Source organism: Gekko japonicus, unplaced genomic scaffold (genome assembly GCF_001447785.1).
Source record: "Gekko japonicus isolate JY-2015 unplaced genomic scaffold, Gekko_japonicus_V1.1 scaffold330, whole genome shotgun sequence".
Taxonomy (NCBI): Eukaryota; Metazoa; Chordata; class Lepidosauria; order Squamata; family Gekkonidae; genus Gekko; species Gekko japonicus.
In genome coordinates, this window is record NW_015173132.1 from 859,333 (window position 1) to 883,006 (window position 23,674).

The following is a 23,674-nucleotide window of genomic DNA, read 5'->3' on the forward strand; positions in this document are numbered from 1 at the left end:
TGGTCAGCAACAAGAAATGGGAAGTAAGCCAAAATGATGTGAATATTGATGAGGTAGTTAAAATAGAGGATAGTGTTTCAAGTGTAGTAATGCCTCATCCCCGAAGGCTCACATCAATACGGCTCATGTTACTACACCCAACCAAGTTGAGTCTTTTGGATTTCAACTGATTTAGCCCAACTGCAAAACCAGTTAAATTGTCTTTTTTTAAAAAAATAACCACAACTGCAACACAACAATGATGACATTCCACCTTTAGCCTACCTGGGGTGTTCAGCAACCTCGACAGCTTACAGAAGTAGGAGACGAACTGCTCACAATACTCGGCACTGCTGGTGATGGCAGAGATCTGGTCCATGGTGGTGTTGTAGTTAAGGGCCAGTGAAGCGTGCTTCTCTGGCTTGTTGCTCACCACTGAGGACTGCATCGGCAGGTTATGATTCACGATAGTCCACACTTTGTCCTCTGGAAGAAAAAATAAAGAAAACCCACCATGGATGTTCAATGAATTCTGGCACTTTTAAGAGGAGGTGTTGTATTGTTATTAAGCATGCCACTAGTATCAGAGGCGTGTTGTCTGAGGCTGTGGTAGGGAAGAGTTTCCACAGGACAGAAGATGTGTACTATTTCTTTTTTATTTACTGGCAAAATTTATATCCCAGATGTCTGCCCCCTCAGGGCCACCAAGGTGACTAACAATTAAAAATATAGCATTAAAACACACAAGGTAGCTATTTCTTTTTATAACAGCTGTGTGTCTAAGAAAGGTGACAGGACTATATCCTAAATTCTTCTCCTTGGCCTCGGCCATACGGGAAGGAAAATGCGGGGGGGAGGTGTGGCTGTTTGCCCCGGAGCAATCAGCCGTCGGGTTGAGGTCCCGTCGAGCTCCCGTGGTTAGGGGGGAGGTGCCGATCACAGATGCGGCAAAGAAGCGGAGCGGCGCGGCAAACGGGGTTGTGTTTTGTTTTTAAAACTGAAATGTGCGCATGCTCCATTGGGTGCTTGTGCGCATCCGTGGAGACTTGGGGGGGAAAACACCTTTTTGCGAGGGGACATGGGCGGGTGCTGGAACTACCACCGGAAACGCGATCAGACGCCCGCCCTTGCCCTGCGGTTTCAGGAAACTAGTACCTCCGAGGTACTAGTTTTTTACCCCGCATCTTCGGCGGGAAGCTTCGGGTGCGCCACGGGAGCTCTACACTTCCCAGATGTGGCGGTGAGATCATGCCCGGAAAATCCGCCTATCTTCCGTCTCTCTAGCGTACCTAATGCTCCGTGTGACCGGGGCCCTTCAATAGCTATGGGAGCATGTCCCCTTCTCGTCTTGAATTTTAGGCTGGATGGAGTTGGGAAGGGGTTATTTTTGGTGAGTTTTTATACTAAGAATCACTATTGCAAGACCTCCAGGACACTGATGGCTTACTTTTTAGAAAGGTCACTTTTCAGGGGCAAGTCCTAGACCAGGGGTGTCAAACTCATTTGTTATGAGGGCCAGATCTGACAAAAATGGGACCTTGCTGGGCTGGGCAATGTGTGTCATAAAATGCAATGTCAGGTAGCGGAGATATAAACTTTATAAAGGACACAAACACAAAGGGTTTTTTTTAACTTAAAATAAAAACATGCTTAAAACTTTAGCACTCTTGCAATATTTTGTTCATTTAACAGTGTCTGACACCTCTTGCTCTGAATTATTGTCTGTGCTGTTGCAATCTTGAGTATGCTGTTCAGGTGTGCATCCGTAAGTTGCAAACCTATGATGATGCAGCAGCAGCAGAACTGGAAGAAGAAGCAGAAGACAGCCAGTTCCACTGTGGGCCTGACGGAAGCCCTCTGGGGGCCTGATCCTGCCCCCGGGCCGCATGTGTGACGCCCTTGCCCTATCCGGCCCCCGGGCCGCATGTGTGACACCCCTGCCCTAGACAAACACCCAAGGGTCTGCTTTGGGTGCCACTGCCTTCTGTGGTAAGATGTGTGGCAACCTGATTTAGGGCCCACTTGGTCATGACGACAACAAAATCATGAAACTCCCTCGCCAGAGACATTTCTTTGTTCCTTTCTTCTGCCACCAAGTGAAGGATTCTTGTTTTGTCTGGCAATCCCTCAGTGACCTCTCCTTCCTGCCCCTTTGTTCCATGCTTTTATAGATGTATTCTGGTTTTGCCTTTATGGTGTGTTTTAATGCTATGTTTTTAATTGTTAGCCGCCTTGGTGGCCCTGAGGGGGTAGGCATTTGGGATATAAATCTTGTCAGTAAATAAATAAATGACTTGGAATGGGGAGCAGCTGGAACAGCCATGAGAGAGCAGGAAGGCAACGCTTGATCGGGCTGCTTCATGCCCTGGGCAGAGGAGATGTAAGAAACTGTAAGAGCACCGTGAAGCAACCTAACTACCAGTATATCGCGTATGTTAAACCAACGCATAGTGAATTAATAACAGGGGTTCCATAGAATTCATAAACTTATAAGGTAGAAGATATCAGAACGTATTATCCAAGACATGGACAATCCAAAAAGGAATCGGCATCAACAGTTCGAGAACCACCTAATGATGTGTACATAATACAAAATAAAGACCATTTCGAGAAGACCCTTTTAAGAATGTTGTGCCCAGTTTAAATTATGAAGCAGAGCATTTGTGAGTGATAGGAGGCAGTGGTATTGTTCCGTTATTTAATATGCCCTTCTGATAAGTGGAATCTGACCAAATCAATAGCAGGTTGCCAGCTCTTGAAAAAGGGGCTTCTCGAAACGGTCGTTATTGATTGTCGGGATTTGGTCAGCTGCTCCCTCTAAGCTGTGGAGTCTTGTGAGTGAAAAATCTACCTTGTGAGCATTAAAGTTGCGAGCGAGCGATTCAGCTACTGCATACATTAGTTTGCTCTGGAGCCATCCTTCCCCAGCTAAGACAAAAATGTGTGAGCTGGAGGCTAAAAGACTGTGAGTCAGCTCACACTAACTCAGCTTAGAGGGAACACTGCTGATGATAGATTTCTGCTTGAAGTCCTTGTTCTAAGCACCATGGGAGATCTACCTGGAGGACTTCATGCTTGTATGTTGTGTATTATGTACTCATCCTTAGGTGATCCTTGAACTGTTGACATTGATTGCTTTTTGGATTGTTCATGCCTTGTATAGTATGTTCTGATATCTTCTACCTTATATGTTTATAAATTCTACTGAATCCCTATTTTTAATTCACTACATGTTAGATTAAATTGTTTTATCATAGCATATGCAATATATTGTTAGCTTGCTTCACAGTGCTTCTACAGTTTTTAAATACCATCTAAGACAGGAGGGCCTGGCGTGATCTTGTCCATGGGGTCGCGAAGAGTTGGACTCGACTGTGCGACTGAACAACAAAAACTGTGGTCCCCATTTGTATGTTGCTGGATAGAGGAGAAGCTATCTGGTGGGAGTCTCCAGCCCAACCATGGGTGAAAAAAGGATGGCTGCTCTGGCACCCATCAGTCTTCAAGAAGCACAGGTAGCAACCTGGCACTCACCAGAAGTAACAGTGGGGTTTCCATGGCAGTACCACCAACACAGGACAAGTCTTGCAGGAAGAGGGAGGAGGAAAGAAGGAGCCTCTGGGTTTAGCTGGGTATCTGATACCTTAACTGGGCAGATGGAAGAGGACACTTCTGGCATTCCGTGACAGCCAAAAGATGGAGAATATGGACAGAAGGATAGGCAACAGGATGAAGCCAACCCCTTTCCTTCTCATTTGAGGTCACCAAAGGGTAGATAGGCAACAAGGACATTGGGAGGCCACCACAGTCAAAGAAAGCTCTGCTGATGGGACCATCCAGCTTTTTCAGATGACGTACTGACTGGCAGTGCAACCTTAGGAACATTTCCCTGGGAGTTAGCCTCATTGAGTAGATCTGAGTTCCTAACAGAGCTGCTGAGAATTGCCCTCTCCTGAAGTCTTTGCTCATAGATTGCTTAGCATCCACAGCCCGACCTTAACACCCAGGGACTACTCGCATTCCACATCTAGGGTAGAAATGATTATTCTCCCTTCAGCCAAAATGGCTAAGGCTTTCGCTTCCCTTCTACGGTGTTGTGTCTATCTGAGTTTCTCTCACTAATCCTCCTTGATCTACTGCTTCTGCTTCTGACAACGCAACTCAGCCTCAGGCTACAGTTATGGAGGAACTCCCTCTCATGGGACGCCTATTTGACCTGGTTGCTCTGGCTGGCTGCTTTCCAAAAAAGAAGTGTGAAGATGTTCCTTGTCAACCAGGCAAACGCGACAACGGTCTCAAGCAGCGCTGAGTCCAACTGCTCTTTATGACAGTCTTATCATTGCTTTTTTAATGTTTGGTGGTAATTCAGTGTTTCAGGCATTTGTAACTGACTTCAGGTCTATACTCTAAGGAAAGTGGACTACAGATGTAATAAAACAGCAAAATAGTAGTTGTCACAATGAACATGATGAGTGCAGTTAGAAGGATCACATGTTGCAAATATCTCAGGGTTGTGTAGTTTTGAGTGGGCAAGGCCACCCAGTGTCAAAGGTGGTGGCAGATTTAGCCCTTACTACAGCACAGGCCCGTAGCCAGGATTTTGTGGGTTGTGGGACAATTTTTCCCCCCTGGTGGGGCTGAAGTTCTCAGTGCAGAAAGAAAAGCCATTGAGCCACTAGAAAGCTGTTACCAGGATAGATCTCTAAATTGCAAGCTGTCAACCACTTTAGATGACAGTACACAGCTGCTGCAAGTTAATCACTTCTGCCAGCCTAAGCAACAATTCTGAGAACAAGCCGGCAGGTGGGGGTGATGACTTCCCTAGTCAAGAAAGCTTAACACTTAGGCAGAAGAACTCTCTTAAAGGAGACCAGTTTCTTGACACAGGGTCAGAAGGGACGCTAGAGGTCTCCTACTCCAACTCTCTTGCTCAACGTGGGAATGAGTCAACTACAGCACCCTACTCTGCTTGAAGGAGTGCACACCTTTTAAAAAATGTTTTAAAATGACTGGGGGGAAAGTATTTAATGGAGAAATTCTTGTTGGGCTGTGCCTTTAAGAAAGGAGGCAGAGCCCCCAAAAGTCCCACCATAGCTACAGGCCTGCTACAACACTGCCCCCAAATAGATAACTTCTGTATAAAGAACTGGCAGCAATTAACTTCCACGATAAAGTTGTATAGTCAGGAATACTTTTGTGCTGGAGGCAAACAGTGCCATCCTGGACATTCCATGGGCTTGGCAGTGTGTTACTTTGCCTAGGATGGCCCCTGCAGATCTCTTTTGTGGCCCCCCCCCCCCCCCGAGATTCAAGCCAGCTCCTATCTGCATTGTCCATTCTGACTTCTGTTTCTTGGTTAAATTAAAGCGTGACAGAATACCGGGAAATGAAGAAGAAGAGATTGGATTCATACCCCGCCCTTCATTACCCAAAGGAGTCTCAGAGCGGCTTACAATATCCTTTCCCTTCCCTTCCCCACAACAGACACCCTGTGAGGTAGGTGGGGCTGAGAGAGCTCTTTCAAGAACTGCTCCTGAGAGAACAGCTCCGAAAAAACTTGTAGCTGACCCAAGGTCACACCAGCATCTGCCTGTGGAGGGGGATCAAACCCGGTTCTCCCAGATTAGAGTGTGCACTCCCAACAACTACACTAAACTGGCTCTCTTGTATGTGCTTGTGGACATGTGTGCGTAGATCTGTCTGTCTGTCTTAGCCCCATTCTGAAGAAGTGATTCCCTCCTGTCTAAAGAGGTAATATGGTCCAACATGGAGACAGCTGCCCTCCATACTAACTTGAATCAATCTTACTAGATTAGCATTTGGCCTCTTATATTATCGCAGAGAGCAGAAAGGCCCTTAAGATACCTCCATATCAGACCATCTTACCTCTTCATATGGGAAAGCTCATCTGGAATCGGATTTCCCCCACCCCCTGCAACGTTTCTTGTCCTGGCAACCAAAACATCCTTTGCTGCAGTAACTTGATAGAAATATTCCACGTGGCAATGAGAAACCCGTCCATTTGTGGCATATGTTAAACAATCTATTAACGGGTACTGTTGAGTGTATTTATAAAAGAATCATAATTAAGCTATTAGTCATCACAGAAATACTTTTCAATTGTACTTTTCTTACATACTTCATTATTAATGTTGTAGCTGGGGAAACTCGCATAAATTAAAGAGTTACTAAATAAATTAAGGAGTTACTAATGTAATCTTGGCAAAGCTAGCATTTGTTTTCGCTGATTTCACATGAATCAAGGGACGCAAGACAGAGTTGCTGGGGCAACCTCCATCGGTTTCAGTGGCCTTTACACAAACAGCAGTGAAATGAATGCAGATCAGGTAGCACTAGGCTAGTATTTGTACCCACGGTTTCAGATTCTGGACTTCTGAAGGGCTGTCCTGCTAATCTTGCTCTAAGTGTTGCCTTCTTAAGCAAAAAAAAAAAATGCATAGAAAATATTTTTTTTCAATATCCTCTGATCCCACTGGCCACTGTGCTGAGAAAATAGTTCATGGGACCAAGTATTCTAGCACCACAAGAAGAGGACAGCTCACTCCGCGGTGTCCATACTCTGATGCTAACTCCAATCCAACCACTACCACAAAAGCTTCTGTTAGCTGTGCCATACTAAGGGGCTCATTCATGGCAGGGCAGGGCAGGACCACAGTCCTTTATGCTCAGTCTTTCTCAGCTCTGGAGCCAGAGCAGTGACACAACCCGGTGCCAACAAGTAGTGGCAGTTTGGTGTAATGGTTAAATCTGCGGACTCTAATCTGGGAGAACCGGGTTTGATTCCCCACTCCTCCACTTGCACCTGCTGATGTGACCTTGGGTCAGTCACAAGCTCTGGCACAGCTGTCCTTGGAAAAGAGCAGTTTGTGTCAGAGTTCTCTCAGCCCCACCCACCTCACAGGGTGTCTGTTGTGGGGAGGGGAAGGGAAAGGACTTTGTAAGCCGCTCTAAGACTCCAAGTGAAGGGTGGGGTATAAATCCAATCTCCTCTCCTCCTCCTCCTCCTCCTCCTCTTCTTCCACACTTTTACACTTGATTTTTTTGTGTGCATGCATTTAGGTGGTCCTAGAGGACTTCGTATTTCCTTTTCCACCAGCGGAAAAGTCAACTGGATCCGACCCAATGTACGGCAGCAACAGTCGGCGACATTTCTTCTGGTCCTGGCTTCTGAGTCTTCTACAGCAGCTTGACCTGCAGTTGATATTACTTAACTTTTGTCATGGAGAACCTTCCTCTCCTGATTCTGCAAATCCAGTTGCACACGATGAGGCCGGGGAAGTTTTGCCTTGGTCAGCTGCCAGCCCTAATGCAGGCCCTCTTCCATTTGCCATGGCTAGGATGGGGATTTGCAGGGCCGTCCTAATCAGAGCGATGCCCTTTAAAAGCCATAAAAAAACAATGGGCTTTGAAGGGTATAGCTCTGATCAGGATCACAGAGTTAATTTCCACTGAAGAAACTATTCGTTTGGGGCAAAGCTGCTAAAGGCAACCCTTCCAAATGCTTCAGAATCCCTCTTCATCTCTAACTACACACATGTGAACTTTAGCAAATTACACAATAAGGTAAAGAGTAGTAGGAAAACACTCACGTCACTGAAATGGAATGGGATAATTTCTTTTGATTTTAGATGTGTGACCAGTTTGGTGTAGTGGTTAAGCGTGCGGACTCTAATCTGGGAGAACCGGGTTTGATTCCCCACTCCTTCATTCGCAACTGCTGGATGACCTTGGGCAAGCCATAGTTCTGTCAGAGCTGTTCTCTCAAGGACAGCTCTGGAAAGAGCTCTCTCAGCCCCACCTACCTTTCAGGGTGTCTGTTGTGGGGAGGGGAAGGTAAAGGAGTTTGTAAGCCGCTCTGAGACTCTGAGTGAAGGGAGGGGTATACATCCAATCTCTTCTTCTTCTTCTAACCATTCTGTAGCCTACAATATTTATACAATAAAGAGAGCTGATGACGTGTAGTGGGTCTTCCACTCAGCTATAAACCAAGGAAGCCTCTGCTTCGGATCTCACCTCTACAATGAACTCACTTATTGGCCTTATGCAAGTCAGTTGCACTCTCTCTGCCTTTGCCTCTCCCCTGTATATGATGATGGATTGACAATCCCACGTTTCCAACCAGCCCTGCATTGTATTTTGGACTCAACTGCCATCCTCCATAATTTTGTGTGTTGGATTTATTTATGCACAGTGTCATTCTTATTTTAACTACATATAAGGGATAAAGTAAAGAACCCACTACTAACTAAAAACCCAAGAGAGGAGATCCTCTAACTAGCTTTTTTCCTTCATCTAGACTTCATCTTTATACTTCTTATGAACTGTGTCAAACTTTTAACCCTTTTAGCCCTCCCTTTTACATTTAATTGCCCAATAACATTATTGGACAATCCCACATTTCCAACCAGCCCTGCGTTGTATTTTGGACTCAACTGCCTTCCTCCATAATTTTGTGTGTTGGATTTATTTATGCACAGTGTCATTCTTATTTTTTGCCAGTACTGGTGGGAAGAGAACGAGACCGTTACACGGATTGTAACCAAGTATGCAGTGACAAAGTAGTAGTCATCAAGGCTACAGTAATAGAAGGCCTGGGGTCCTGGAGTTTATTAGCCTGCTCATGTGGTCGGCTGTGTAGCCTGAAGCTTTGTGGCCTGCCAGTGTTCATTATGTCATAAAGCAGTTACCCCGGTTCAGTGTTTGATGTGGTAATAATACGGCTTATTAGATCATCGCAGAAGATGATAGGTTTGAGGGGTGTTTCGTTTTTGCTTATTGGCCATGGGCTTGGGGCCTAAAGTGAACTTCTCTCTGGATCTGAATGATGTTTCATAGACATAACTGCAGTGACCTTTTAATGTAAGGTTGGCAGCTAATGCACAGATCTTATGGGCAGTACAAAAGATAAGGAAATATACAGCGTTGGGGTAATGGTAGAAAGCCACAACTAGCAGGATGCTACTTTCCGCAGAGACACAAGAGCTCTTTCAGACTCTAGAGCTTGTGTATCCATGCTCCCTGACCCGCAGTTCCAGAGTTCGTGCATCTATGCTCCTTAACCGACGGTTCCCATCTCTGCAAAGCCCCCTTGTCCCTCCACGCCTTTCCTCTTAATAGCACACAGCCCGTGCCACTGCTTCAATTTCTCTTTGCACCATTATACACCTCTGTAACTGAGATAGATTCCCTGCATGTTGCTGCCCATTCAATCCAGAACTGGACTGTGAAATAAGTGTGCCAAGGGAAATGGACTGAATGGTGACCAAGCAGTGATGCCAACTACCTGTACTGTAGAGACATGACCAGCTGAGGGAAGCCTCTTCCTGAGACAATGTGCCAGACCAAGAGTGGATCCATGGGTTACCTGCCACCCCTCACCTGCAATGCAGCAGAGATGAGCCAAGCACCTAGCCACGAAAAGCACACAGAAGCTGGTAGCCATTTGCTCTAGAGAAGCGCCATGCCATGCCACAGAGACCTGAGAATCTGAACAGAAACTCCATGAGCAGACATCTCCTCTAGCATGCAGGCACCTTCCCCCCAGCCTTCGCCAGATGCTGCAAACAGGCTCTCCAGCATAACAAAAGAACTGCTTCCATGAAGGGATTAGTTGGCTGACACGCACCTGCCAAGTCCATCACCCAGAGCCATCAACGGACTATCAGAGACAATGACCGTGGATGCTTCAGCCATTGTCCTACAAAGGTGCCACTGTTAAAGTAAATAGAAGCAACATTGCCCAACCATTAAGCTCCCATCCTCCTGAAACCAGTTTTTGTTTAGCAACTTCCTGGGGACATGTTGGAGGGGGACGTGACTAGAGGACACACACACCCATCCCAAATAAAGTATAAAAAGAGCAGGATCCTCCACTGCTCTCTCTCTCTCTCTCTTTCGCTCCCTCCCTCTATACCTGACCCCATTCTACCTTACTGACTCTCGGTTTAAGCACTGTCCAGAGTCTACCATGTGCTCTGCCGGCTCAGAACACTATCCCTTTTTTCCTTATAGTCTCCCTTATTTTTCCGCTGCAGGATCGCGTCATCACGTCAGACAGGTCAGTATCACCCAACCAACGAACTGTTAATGCAAATGTCTCTGTATTTTTTCAGCCTATTTTTCCTAGCTCTGTATTGTTGTGTGTGCTTGAGATTTATTTGTATGCGTGCAAACCCTCCGGTAAAGAAACCATTTCACTAAGATCTGGTCTCTGTGTCTATCTCTGGTTACTGGAAAAAGTGGGACTCCTGTATACATAGGTTATTGCTCCCTTATATGCCTATTGCCATTTAATATTCAAATTCCCCACATTTATTAATAAATCCAGGCAATTTGGCTAACAATGTCAGCCCACCCTCTACTTTTTTCACTTCCAACATCTCTGTCAACCTCCCCAAATATGTCCCACAAATCTGCTCCAGCGGCTTGCTTCAGGAGATCTTTGTGACTTGACTTTGTGCAAGAGAGGACAATGCCACAGGTACGGGCAGGGAGAACTAGAAGGAGCCAGGAAGCTGAACTCTCTTGATATTTTGGCCGTAGAATGAAATCTTGCCAAAACTTAATCTATCCTTCCAATGACCCCACACTAAAAAAATCAGATAGGACAGGACATCTGGCAGGAATCCCCAAATCAGGACACCCTTCAAATGCAGGTTGGCTAGCAAAACCTGGCGTGAGCTGAGCCATGCAGTAGACAATCAAAAACACCAAGCGATGGCTTTTCCCAAAGAGTTTCCAGCAGCTCAAGTGCAGATCTTCAAAAGTGCTGACTGATCGGGCTTGCAGTACTCCATCAGACTGTTCAAAGGCACTCATTGTGTAAGGACGACCAGAGCAGGATTCCTCTAGAATCAGACTGTTCAAAGGCACTCATTGTGTATGGACGACCAGAGCAGGATTCCAATATGACTTGTACGGCTTTAGAAGGGCCTGTGAAAATGTACTCTTCCTCAACACGCTTCTACGGTTAATAATAAATGAAAGGCAAAAGTCTCTGTGAACCTGTACGGCTGCTGCTGTTGCTTGTGCCGTGCCGGTACTGCGTCTCCAGTGAGGCCATATGGCATTTCACTAATGAACACTAAATTCACTTAGCAAAGCAGATGTGCCATACAGTAGTTGAGGATATTAAGAAGCACCGGAGCCTGTGCAAAAAAACACTTTGGCCGATTCTCTGCTAATTTCCGTCTCAATTAACAAACACCACAATAACGAGATTTGGTTATACAAAGCAGAAGATCTACGAAAAATGACTGAAAGATTACCTTAATATCACAAACATTTCTGAAGTCTTTGTTCACTAGCATGCATAGGGAGAAGGTTATGGTCCAAAGTAAGGGGCATCACTGTTGGCTGTGCTTGAAACCACAGAAACTTACATCAAAGATATTGGAAGTCCTGCATTTTATTTATTTATTTATTTTGGCATTTTTACCCCACCCTCCCTGCGAGTGGGCTCAGGGCGGCTTACAAGGGGCTTAAGCCCATAAAACCAGATAAAACAATAAAATCATGAATAATAACAATAACAATAATGAAGTGCTTTCTGTAAACAAGATGGTCTTTGAGTGGTTTTGATGGCATCAGTCATTTCCTTAGAGCCTTCCATTGGGGTGATACTGTCCAGTAGATAGTCCAAGCCAATCCCACAATGTCAGTGCCATACAATTCATGGCGGAACTTCCAAGGGCGGTTCCTAATCCCGATGTTATCGCCACCATTGGTGGTGGTGGCGGCCCCTATGTGAAAGCCTGGCGGAAGAGCCCCGTCTTGCAGGCCCTGCGGAACTGCATAATTTTGCTTACAGTTACAACATTTGTCAGGAGGGGTAGCTATGTTAGTCTGTTTGTAACAGCAGAAAAGAGCAAGAGTCCAGTAGCACTTTAAAGACTGACAAAACCTGCGGCAGGGTATGGGCTTTCGTGAGTCACTGCTCACTCCTTCAGATATTCCTCAGGTATCTGAAGAAGACCAGTGCCTGCCCATGGAGCAGGCACCAGCATTTGCCTGCCCCCCCCCCATGTTCCCGAAGGAAGCACGAGGGTAGGGTGAGCCAATGGGGGTTCAGTGCTGGAGTGCTGGCCTATTGAGGGCTGGCTCGCCGGCCAGGTCTGGTGGCCGCTGCCCTCCTTCCTCAGTCTGACCCAGCACAAGCTCCCCACCCACCCACCCTCTTTTTAGTCCCTGTGGGATTCGCTAGTCACCAGTTTCAGGGCTGAGCAGGAATTTTTTTGGGCCTCACTCAGATTGGCCAAGAGGGGGGCCTTTTTTCACCTGCTCAGCATGGTCAGAGGCACTGAGGTATAAATAGGCCTGGTAAAGCTGGTTAGGCTGTAACTGGGAAGGTGGGAAAAGCACAGGTTGAGGGGATTTTGAGCTGGCAAGCACCCCGATATCAATGTTCCCTCTAAACTGTGGAGTCTGGTGAGCAAAAATTCTACTCAGTGAGCTACTGGCATTAAAGTTGTGAGCGAGCAATTTAGCTACTGCATAAACTAGTCTGCTCTGGAGTCATCCATTCTGAGCTAAGAGAAAAATGTGTGAGCTGGAGGCTAAAAACCTGTGAGCTAGCTCATACTAACTCAGCTTAGAGGGAACACTGCCCGAGATATCAGCAATGGGGGGGTGTCCTCAAACTGGGTACCTACGGGCTTTGCAGTCAGGACGACTCAGTTGGGGGGTGCGCGGTGTGTCAGGATGACAGCTGCGGGGCACTTCCCAGATGTTGTTGCCTGATCGCACCCTTTAAATCCGCCCAGCATTCACACCTAAGCCGGGTCCAATTGTGCATATGATCGCAGCCCAAGAATGTTATTCTGATGCTATGACCATGTGCAGTTCACAGAACTTTTAGTGATTTAAAAAAACCAAAAACCAAACCCTGTCCAATGTTAGTTCTTCACAAACTGGGGTCATTCCGTGCCTGGAAGAGCAATGACTGAATAGTTTTTGGGTTTTTTTTCCCCACTCTCATGTACAAACAAACTAGTGTGTGCCTTCTGAGTATCAGACCTGAAAAGCAAAAAGTAAACCTGTTGTGATACAGTCATGTGCGTTGCTGACCTACAAGAACCTTAGAAGACCCAGTCCTACACTCTTCTGACCTCAGAAAAATCTTCTGTAGACTTTGTGTGTGTGTGTTGGTTTTATACCCCGTCCTTCACTACTCCAAGGAATCTCGAAGCGGCTATCGCCTTCCCCTTCCTCTCCCCACAACAGACACCTTGTGAGGTAGGTGGGGCTGAGAGAGCTCTCTTGAGAACTGTAACAGAGCCAAGTCACCCAGCTGGCTTCATGTGGAGGAGTGGGGACTCAAACCCAATTGTCCAGATTAGAGTTCATTACTCTTACCCACTACACCACAGCAGGCTCTCATCTCGTTGGAGGGTATCAGGTGGCAGAGCTGGATATAAGGCATATAAAAGGGGGGAAATTGTGCTGTTGGGCAGGAAGGTGTTCCAAACCTTCATTCGGGAATGCTAATTTAGTAAGTGTGCTTAAGGATGCCAATCGCCAAGTGGTTCGAGCCACAAATGGACCACAGTGACTAACCAACGGTTGCACCCCGCCAGTGTCCACTGTGAAAAAATGACTCTGTTCCAATTTCAGCCCACAAACTTGCTTCTCCTTTTGCTCCTTTATTTTATGTCCTGCCGTGCTGCTGCTGCTTCCAGACCATTGCCATGCGACAACGGATTTCCTAGGTAAATATTCCGTTTCCCCCAATGCTTCGTTCAGGTCACTTTTTTTATACACGGAGGTGATGCTCTAAGCCTCTTACTCAAAGTTAACCTTGTGCTTCCCTTTGGCATCTGCTGGCTCTCATACCAGCAGATGTATGACGTATAATAAAGGAACAAAAGAAGAAGCAAGTTTGTGGACTGCCGAAGAATAGATTCTTTTGAACTATGGTGCTGGAGAAGACGCTTGAGAGTCCCTTGGATTGCAAGAAGATCAAATCAGTCAATTCTAAAAGAAATTAACCCTGACTGTTCCCCTGGAAGGCCAGATAATGAAACTGAAGCTCAAATACTTTGGCCACCCAATGAGAAGGGAGCACTCACTGGAGAAGACCCTGATGCTGGGAAAGATGGAAGGTCAAAGAAGACGGGGACGGCAAAGAATGAGATGGTTAGACAGTGTCATCGATGCAACGAACATGAAGTTGAGCAAACTTCAGAGGACGGCGGAAGACAGGAAGGCCTGGCGTGATCTGGTCCATGGGGTCGCTAAGAGTCGGACTCGACTGTGCGACTGAACAACAACAACAAATTGGAACAGAATCAATTTTTTTCACATTGAACATTGGTGGGGTGCAATCTCCAGGTGGTGGCTGGAGGTATCCTGGGATTACAACTGTTTTCCGGATGACAGAGATCAGTTCACCTGGATAAAATGGCCACTTTGGAAGGTGGACTCTGTGGCATTGAAGTCCCTTACCTCCCCCCCCCCCCAATCCCAACACATTTTTGTCTGAGCTCAGGAAGGGGTGGCTCCAGAGCAAACTAATTCATGCAGCAGCCAAATTGCTTGCTCACAACTTTAATGCCAGTCGCTCACAAAGTAGAATTTTTGCTCACAAGACTCCACAGTTTAGAGGGATCATTGCTTCCAAGTAAGGTGGCGACATTTTTACACAAGGAGATATTCTGGGCAAGCATCAAACCTGTAAACAGGCTATTAAAAATAATGGCGCTATCACAGCTAACATGCAATGCGGAAAACGTGTTGCACTTCAGTATATACAGAGAGACCGAATCGATTCTGTCCTTTTAGTCAGAGGTTTCCTGCCAGCAAACTAGAACTATGGCTAACAGAAATAGAAGAAGAAGAAGAAGAAGAAGAAGAAGAAGAAGAAGAAGAAGAAGAAGAAGAAGAAGAAGAAGAAGAAGAAGAAGAAGAAGAAGAAGAAGAAGAGGAGGAGGAGGAGATTGGATTTATACCCTGTCCTTCACTACCCAAAGGTGTCTCAGAGCGGCTTACAAACTCCTTTCCCTCCCCCTCCCCACAACAGACACCCTGTGAGGTGGGTGGGGCTGAGAGAACTGTGACACAAACTGCCCTTTTTCAAGGACAGCTGTGCCAGAGCTTGTGACTGACCCAAGGTCACATCAGCAGGTGCAAGTGGAGGAGTGGGGAATCGAACCCGGTTCTCCCAGATTAGAGTCCGCACACTTAACCACTACACCAAACTGGTGGCCTGGGGGTAAATGCATGGTAATAATGTGGGTGGGTTGGGGTTTTTTGCCATCATGGCAACAAAACACAGCACTGATGTTTTTCTTTGCATCCCAGACAGGCAGAACACAGAGTCTCTTGCCACGAGCAATGTAAGCGGATACTCAAAAGCAGGGGTCATTTCATAGAAAAAGAGGTGCAGGAGCTCATTAGCATAACTTAGTAGCATAACTTATTTGCATATGCCACACCCCCTGACATCACCGGAAGTGTGTCAGAAGGCAACACCCACCGCTCAGGCTCCACTGGACTGTTTTGGATTGCTAGCTATGGGAGGGAAGGCACCGATCTCCCCTCACAGAGGAGGGAGAGCTTATACCTGAAGGTGGGCCGGGGGGGGGGGCTCTGCAATTTACCTGGCTGCTTCTTGCTCCCCGTGACCTGACTGAGGGCTGCTTGCATGTGCCCGCCCCCGGGGCTCCTTACTGCCGGAGCTCCGCTCCTCTGCGCTCCCGCAGGAAATGACCCCTGCTCAAAAGTACAGTCCTGCAATGTCCCACACATAACCTCCCCTTTTGCCTCTATGGATTTCTTTAACTTCTGTTTGTTCAGTCATATAATAAATATGCCCTGTGGTATATTAGGAGCCAACTGAACTCACACATGGGGTGGGGTGGGGGACCTCGATGCAGCATAATTGGCTCCAGTCATATGTTTAAAAAGAAGCAAAGCTAAGCAGATGGGTGATCCGCAGGGGGCACAAGGTATCTCCTCTAATGAGAGGAAATCCTGCAGGTACTCGGCGGCTGATTAGCCGAAAGCTCAGAAGACCTGTATCCAGCGTATGGCAAATTTCACACAAGAAAACCCACATTTAGCCATTCGTGGCTCTCAGGTCATCATTTCTCCAAGTGAGAAATGAGTGTTTTTCTGAAGAAAAGTGGAGAGGTTTTGACTTCCCTGCACTGTTCCCTTGTGTGCTTTAGAGATCACTGCAGTCCCACATGAATCTGTTCTCATCCAGGGCAGGACAATATAAAACATCCCCCTGGCCAGCATCCTGTTCTGCTAAAGATATTCCTTAGGAGATTGGGGAGGGGCTGTGGCTCCGTGGCTGAGCATCAGCATTGCACGCAGAAGGTCGCAGGTTCAATCCCCAGCCTCTACAGCTAAAAGGGTCAGGCAGGAGGTGATGTGAAAGACCTCTACTTGAGACCTCGGAGCGTCTGAGTGGAGAAAACTGACTTTGATGGACCAGTGATTCAGTGTAAGGCAGCTTCATGTGTTCACATATTCCTTTGCTGCTGATCTCAAAGACAGCTTTGGTGACCAGACCAGGGTTGACTACAGGGCAGAAACACAGTGTGTATACTTTGGGTGTGTGTGTGTGAGAGAGTGCATCTAACTCTTATCAAATGGGAATCACACCAAGCCTAATTAGTAACACTTCTATAATCCACCAGGGATGTTAGATTACCTACCAACTTGGCTTGTGGTCTGTCTACTGCTTGCAATCAGCACAGCTGATTGTACAGTTCCTACACATCGAATCGTGCAAAAAGTTTGACTGCGCATACTCCATCTCGTTCTGCCTTCCTGTGGCTTCCCCATTCACTGCTACTGTTGCCTCCCTGTCCGTTCTTTGTGGCATTCTTTTAAGTGCAATAAAACATTGGCAAACTATAGTTAGTGGTTTGTAGTGGGGTGTGTTCATGGCTTAGCGGTACAGTATCTGCGTTGCGTGCAGCAATTCCCAGATTCAATCCCTGGCATCTCCTGATAAGGGAATCAAGTAGTAGGTGATTGGAAAGATCTGGGCCTGAAACCATGCAGAATTATTGCCAGGCAGATCAGACAATATCGACCTTGATAGACCAATAATCTGATTCCCTATAAGGAAGTGTCACGTGTTGAAGAGTTCCAGCATCTCCCTGTATTCCTTAGTTCTCCATGACCTGGTGGTCATTCATGGTGAAGACAGGTACACAGTTCAAGTCGAAGAAGAAGAAGAAGAAGAAGAAGAAGAAGAAGAAGAAGAAGAAGAAGAAGAAGAAGAAGAAGAAGAAGAAGAAGAGATTGGATTTATACCCCTCCCTTCACTTGGAGTCTCAGAGCGGCTTACAAACTCCTTTCCCCTTCCCCTCCCACAACAGACACCCTGTGAGGTGGGTGGGGCTGAGAGTGCTCTGACACAAACTGCTCTTTTTCAAGGACAGCTGTGCCAGAGCTTGTGACTGACCCAAGGTCACATCAGCAGGTGCAAGTGGAGGAGTGGGGAATCAAACCCGGCTCTCCCAGATTAGAGTCCACGCACTTAACCACTACACCAAACTGGCTGCAGCACAGCCTCATAAGTGTAGTGGCTATTTTTCAGGAGAAGGTTGATCATTCTCTAGGCAACTATATGACTCTGCATCCTGCATTCGTGATGGAGAGCTGCTGTGATTGGCTGCCTTCACATGCTCATGTCCCTGCATCGTACAAAGCAACTTAGACAGGGAAACTTGTAAAAGCAGGCACAAAAGTGGTATCCACCATGGTATTTTATCTGAACTTCAGATAAGAACACTGAGGCGATCCAGGCAGGAGTTTGCAAGTTCATCCTTCTGTCGTGAAACAGTGAACTTGTTTATGTATGCATGCTAATGTTAGTTATTTAGCTTAGGGCCAATTAGATCTTGCACATGTCTTTCCCACCAGAGATAAGGTGACAATATTCCTAATGAAGGGAGCTGTACAATGTCTGTTGGCTGATCAAGTTTTAGTGGGGTGATACATGTGTTTGGGGACATCTGCAGGAAGTGGGAGACGTGGTACTTAGAACTAGTTAGACAGGATGCTTGTTATTTTACTTCCAAACGTAACCCTTTCTCTCCTTTATATAACAAACTCTTTCAAACTAATACGTCTACTGCCTTCATTACTCTGCTAAACATTCCAACACGGGGGTCCATTTCTCAGTTCGCAGCATCTCTGATCATAACTGAGGGCCAGTTTCTGAATCCATTGCTCCAGACTGTAGGTGGGAGACTTCTTGTCTGAATCCTTCCAATGCTAACCATAATCAGGGAGAAGGAAATCTTAGGCTGGTGCGGACTCTGATCTGGGAGAACCGGGTTTAATTCCCCACTCCTCCACAGGCAGCTGCTGGTGTGACCTTGGGTCAGTCACAAGTTCTCTCGGAGCTGTCCTCTCAAGAGCAGTCTTCTCAAGAGCTCTCTCAGTAGCCTCACAGGGTGTCTGCTGTGGGGAGGGGAAGGGAAAGGAGTTTGTAAGCTGCTCTGAGACACCTTCAGGTACTGAAGGGCGGGGGATAAATCTAGTCTCCTCCTCCTGCTCCTAATTTTGTATGTGAAGAGGGATTTCTCATTCCAGATCATTCATATGTGTCACCTACCACACAAAGCCTGGAGTGATGCAGCCCAGGAAAACCCCTTCCTGTTTGATTCTTCTGATAGTATAAACTGGGCCTGGTACGTAGTAATTTACGCTTCTCCATACAACATTATGAGCTAAAACAGGCTTTCAATTAAAACTACTTAATAGCTGCAAAACAGAATTAAATCTCCACAACAGTACTTTTCCTTGAGCATTTTTAAATAATCTGTAGCATCTTGATGGCACTTCACACACACGCCTGCCTGCTTGTCTGTCCATTGAAAGAATCTATTCCTTATCATACAGCAATAACAGATTAATCCCATGCATGCTTACTCAGAGGCTGCGATCACACTGGCGGCTTGGAGCAGCATGGTGGTGCCTCAAATTGTACCGGTGCAAAGTGTAGTAGAACATTTCATCCAGGCCGCACACACGGCCATCCAATCAGTCAGCATCTGCATTAGTGTAGTGCTTCAACCACGGGACAAGCTGTAAGGGTGGGTTTTATTTAAATGCAGGTGGATGGATGCATGTATGCGCTCGTGCACATATGTGCATATGGGAAGCAACTAAAAACCCCCCAAAGTGGTGGAACACAGATCTGCAAGTTCAGACATCCCTTCCGGGTTCCTTCCGCTGTAGGAGAGTTCAGACATCGGAAAACCCAGAGGGTTTCGGTCTCACCGAAGATGCGGAGTTAAAAAGTACCACGGAAAGTGCACTAGTATCCGGAAAACGCCACGGGTTGGCCACGGTCACACGGGCCGGATATCGTGGGGGGGGGAGGTGTGGCTAATTGCCCCGGTGCAGTTTGATCCGCAATTACACGATCAGATGCGCCAGTGGCACACCATGGGTCCTTCCCCTGGCGCTGGCGGGTAAACGAAGGTGGCGATCACACGATGATCCTGCAGCACGGCAAAAAAGCGGCATGGCGCGATCACACCAGCAATGGCTAGGTGCCACTGCCGTGACAAACGGGGTCATTTTTTTAAAAAGCCGAAACGGCACTTTAGCTTTCCTCTTTGTGCGCATGGGCCATTGGGTGCTTGTGCGCATCTTGTGGAGACTTGGGGGGGGGGGAACCCTGTTTGCGAAGGGACATGGGCGGGCGCCGGGTGCCACCACCAGAAACGGGATCAGACGCCCGCCCTTGCCCCGCAGTTTCCGGAAACTAGTACCTCAGAGATACTAGTGTTTAACTCCACATCTTCGGCGGGAAGCCTCGGGTTCGCCACGGGAGCTCTACGCTTCCCAGATGTTGCGGTGTGATTGTGTCCGGAAAACCCGCCTATCTTCCGTCTCTGTAGCGTGGCTAATGCTCCGTGTGACCACAGCCTAAGTCTGTCTGCTGTGGATATCCACTAATTTACAGAGCAGTCATCTAACTGCTCAACTGGTGGCAGGATTGGCTTGTTTCAGCTTGGACTGGTGCAGAGGGTACAGTCAGGCTTAGATGGAAAATGTCACCCTGCTTGATACCTTCTTATTCTCCATAACCTGCTCTTGCATTTTCACTGAATCTACTCCAGATTTTGTTAAGAAAGGTCCTTCCTTAAACCATTTCCTGGCCAACATGTGGTTGTGGCCAAGGCGTGTTGATTTCTAAGGCTCCATGTACACCAGATAATACTGGGACCAACACCAATGTCTGACAGTATGGCAGATCAACTGCCCACCGACACCCAAGTGGATACAATGGCCTAGCTCAGACTTAACATGAAAGCACAGTTTATTTTAACTATGCGTAGTTTGTGATCCTGGGATTCAACTCATAGACTATCATTCAAATCCAGTATTGCCTCAACACATGCTGGTTTCATTTCCTCCTCTTTGTAGCCTGGGAAGGAGTCACCAGAAAACAACCTAGGATTAAACCAGGATGTCTGCACAAAATGTGGCTTAAAACAAACAAACAAACAAGGCTTCAGATCCCAATTTGCAGGACCCTAATTAACCACCGTTAGTGCAGTTACTTACATTTCAACCATCACACTAACCATAGGCCGTGGTCACACGGAGAATTTGCTACGCGAAATGCATGAATGTTGGGCAGATTTTTGGGGCGCGATCACATTGCAACATCTGGGAAGCGTAGTGCACCCGTGGCCAACCCGTGGCATCTCACCGAAGATGTGGAGTTAAAAAGTACCACGGAAAGTGCACTAGTAACCAGAAAACACATGGCTCAGGTGGGCGTCTGATTGCGGGAGTGCTAGTATCCCGTGGCATCCAGCGCCCGTCCACGTCCCATCGCAAACCGGATGTTTTTCGTAAGTCCATGCGCACAAGCACGAAACTGAAAACAGTGCTGCTCTGTGGAACGGCGCATGCACACAAACTCGAAATGCTTGTGTGATCATGCCACGCTGCTTCTTTGCCATGCTGCAGCATCGCCATGTGATCGCCAGCTAACAGCCGGAGCACGGAGACTTGGGGGACCGTGTGATTGGGCTACCACGCTTTATTTTTCTCCGGGGCGAACAGCCATGCCTCCCCCCCGCGTTATCTGGCCCGTGTGACCGGGGCCATCGTTAGTTTAATTAAATTACAGTTTCACGCCATGTCTGAATGGAGGCCCCTGTGTGTCATTACATGAGATCTGACCTTTCCAGACCATAGACAAGTCTTGTCAATGAAAACTGGACTTCCTGCTCAATTCCTAGTTCTTGCATTAAAACATTGGTTCAGGCTTCATATCAAAACTTAAGCCTGAAACATGGGGGAAGAGATCGAAGGAAAACATCTGGGGTTTGTCATGACCTGGTGCCTTTGAATAACTGTGACAAGGAGCCACACCGTTTGGTCACTGAACACACACCTCACTCTTTCTGTGGATGCTTGTTTTACCCTTCAGAGAGGTAGCATCCTGTCATAAAAACTCTTTCTCTTCTGAGCCATTTGTTGTCAAAGATCCATGTCAAGATAACCTGGGTAATCTGAATTCTGGATTGGCTAAAAGGGCCCCAATCTGTCCAAAGTTTAGGCTTTAAGAAGTTTAGCTTTCCTGTTGTTCGTTGTTAGCTGCCGCAAGCCAACTTCAGCTCTCCTGGAGGCAATAGGCTAACCCGGTCATGAGTTAGACATGGGCCTGGCACACAAAGAGACCGGGAAAGATGCTTGACTTTACCTAAGAAGAGTAACCTATGGTGACTATAATTTAGGGTGTGGCTAGAATTTACAGTGTGGATTTATTGTTTGCCTGCCCATTGCTCTGTTCTTTGCAATATTCCCGCACTATTTAATAAATAGATACTTTCAATATCTGGTTGTTCTGTACTTCAGAAGCTTCAGTCTAATTCCACTACCTTAGACTTAAAGTCTCCACCTATCAGTTAATTATTAGTGGAAACTTATTCTGCAAGTGACATACCTTGCAGGGTTGGCTTTTTTAATTAACCCCCAGTAAGGTCAGAAGCTTGCCCCTAGGCTTCTGACTGTGTGGGTAGTTCAAGGGGCTGTTGGCAGACTACCATACTGGTGAGTGTGCAGAAGCACACCCCTGGGTTTCGTAATTTTGAGTTCTGCCTACCCATAGCAAGGATCGCCTGGATTGGGAATTCTTGACAGACGAAGTTGTATATTTTATAGGTTAGCATCAAAAGCACCTAGAAAGTGCTCACTGAGCGACTCAGAACCGTTTGTGCCAGCAGGTTAGACTGTAAACCGTTTGGTTGAAAGTCCTCAACGAGTTAAAAAAACAACAACCATAGAAAAACAAAATACTGTCTAAAATGCAGAAACCAACATTTTACTTAATTGCCATGCCAAGAGATTTCCTCCTCTGGTTGGATTACACAATTAACCTTCCCTACTCATTACTCAACATCTGTCCAGAATGCATAAGAAGGAAATATCCAAACAGTTAATTGCCTGGGGGAGAAGGTATCTACATTTCTAATAGCAAAGTACGGTCCCATCTGTGGATATCTAAATCTGCAGATTGGGGCCACCAATATCCAAAACAGGTAGGTTTCCAAACTTGGGGGGGGGGGTGTCTCCCCAGGTTTGCAGAAAAATCTGAAAACCTTTGATAAATACATTGAGTGATTTAACTTCCCTTGAAAACACACTCTCCCTACCGCTTCCAGCAGTGGCTGAAATTGTGAGGTTGAGAGGAGCTGTGGTGGGCCCAGCAACAGAGGCTGAATGCCACGCTGGGCTTGCTGGTACTGGAGGCCACGGGGGACAGGAGATGCAGCAGGTGTGGCGGCAGCCAGAAGACAGACCAGCTTACTGGAAGTGGAGGTAGTGGGAAGCCTGGGACAGTGCTTGGCTAACCAGCATTACAGACCATGGGGGGCATGAGACATGGTGGGCCCAGTGGCAGATGCCGCCCCAGCACTGGAAGCTTCATTGAAATGAACAGAAATGCTGCAAAGCTTGTTGAAATTAGTCAGTGGGGGAACTCCTCATTAATGGACTCCATTAATATTTGTTGTTTTCTTTAAAGAAATTGAACAAATTTGGGCCCCGGTCACACGGAGCATTAGCCACGCTACAGGGACGGAAGATAGGCGGATTTTCCGGGCGCGATCTCACCGCCACATCTGGGAAGCGTAGAGCTCCCATGGCTCACCCGAGGCTTCCCGTGGAAAACGCGCGGTAAAAAACTAGTACCTCGGAGGTACTAGTTTCCGGAAACCGCGGGGCAAGGGCGGGCGTCTGATACTGGGGATTAATGCGCACAAGCACCCAACGGAGCATGCACACACTTTAGTTTAAAAAAACAACACAACTGAGCAGCTCGCTAAGACTTGAGTCGTGCAGAGAAGAGGAGAGCAGCCAGAAGAAATGCAACACAAAGAGCATGGCTTGAGGCGAGAGAGAAACAGATAGGGGGAAAGGGGGCAAGGCAGAAGAGAAAGCGGCTGAGGCGAAGCCCAGAAGGGGGGGGGCTGCGGCGGCAGATTAGGAAGTCTGCTTGGGGAAGGGGGGTCAAACCGGGAAGAGGTGACTAGACACACGGGCGCGAGGGTGTGTGTGTGCGCAGAGGCTGCGGGATCGGAGCCCCAGCGCCCAGGGAGCTGAAGAGCCAGGAGGGCGGCACTCACCGTGGCCTCGAAGACAGGCGCTGGAGGAGAACCCTCGGCGCGCGGCCCCCACTTCTTTG

At 47.1% G+C, this 23,674-nt stretch overlaps 1 protein-coding gene across 1 annotated transcript in view; it reads right to left on the reverse strand.

Moving 5' to 3' along the window:
• Positions 1 to 23,674, reverse strand: part of CNTNAP2 (contactin associated protein-like 2) — a 928,799-nt gene that overhangs the window by 529,753 nt on the left and 375,372 nt on the right. The window contains exon 10 of the mRNA XM_015422149.1: positions 265 to 465. Coding sequence (XP_015277635.1) covers positions 265 to 465 — 201 coding nt within the window. The remainder of the gene's footprint in view (positions 1 to 264; positions 466 to 23,674) is intronic.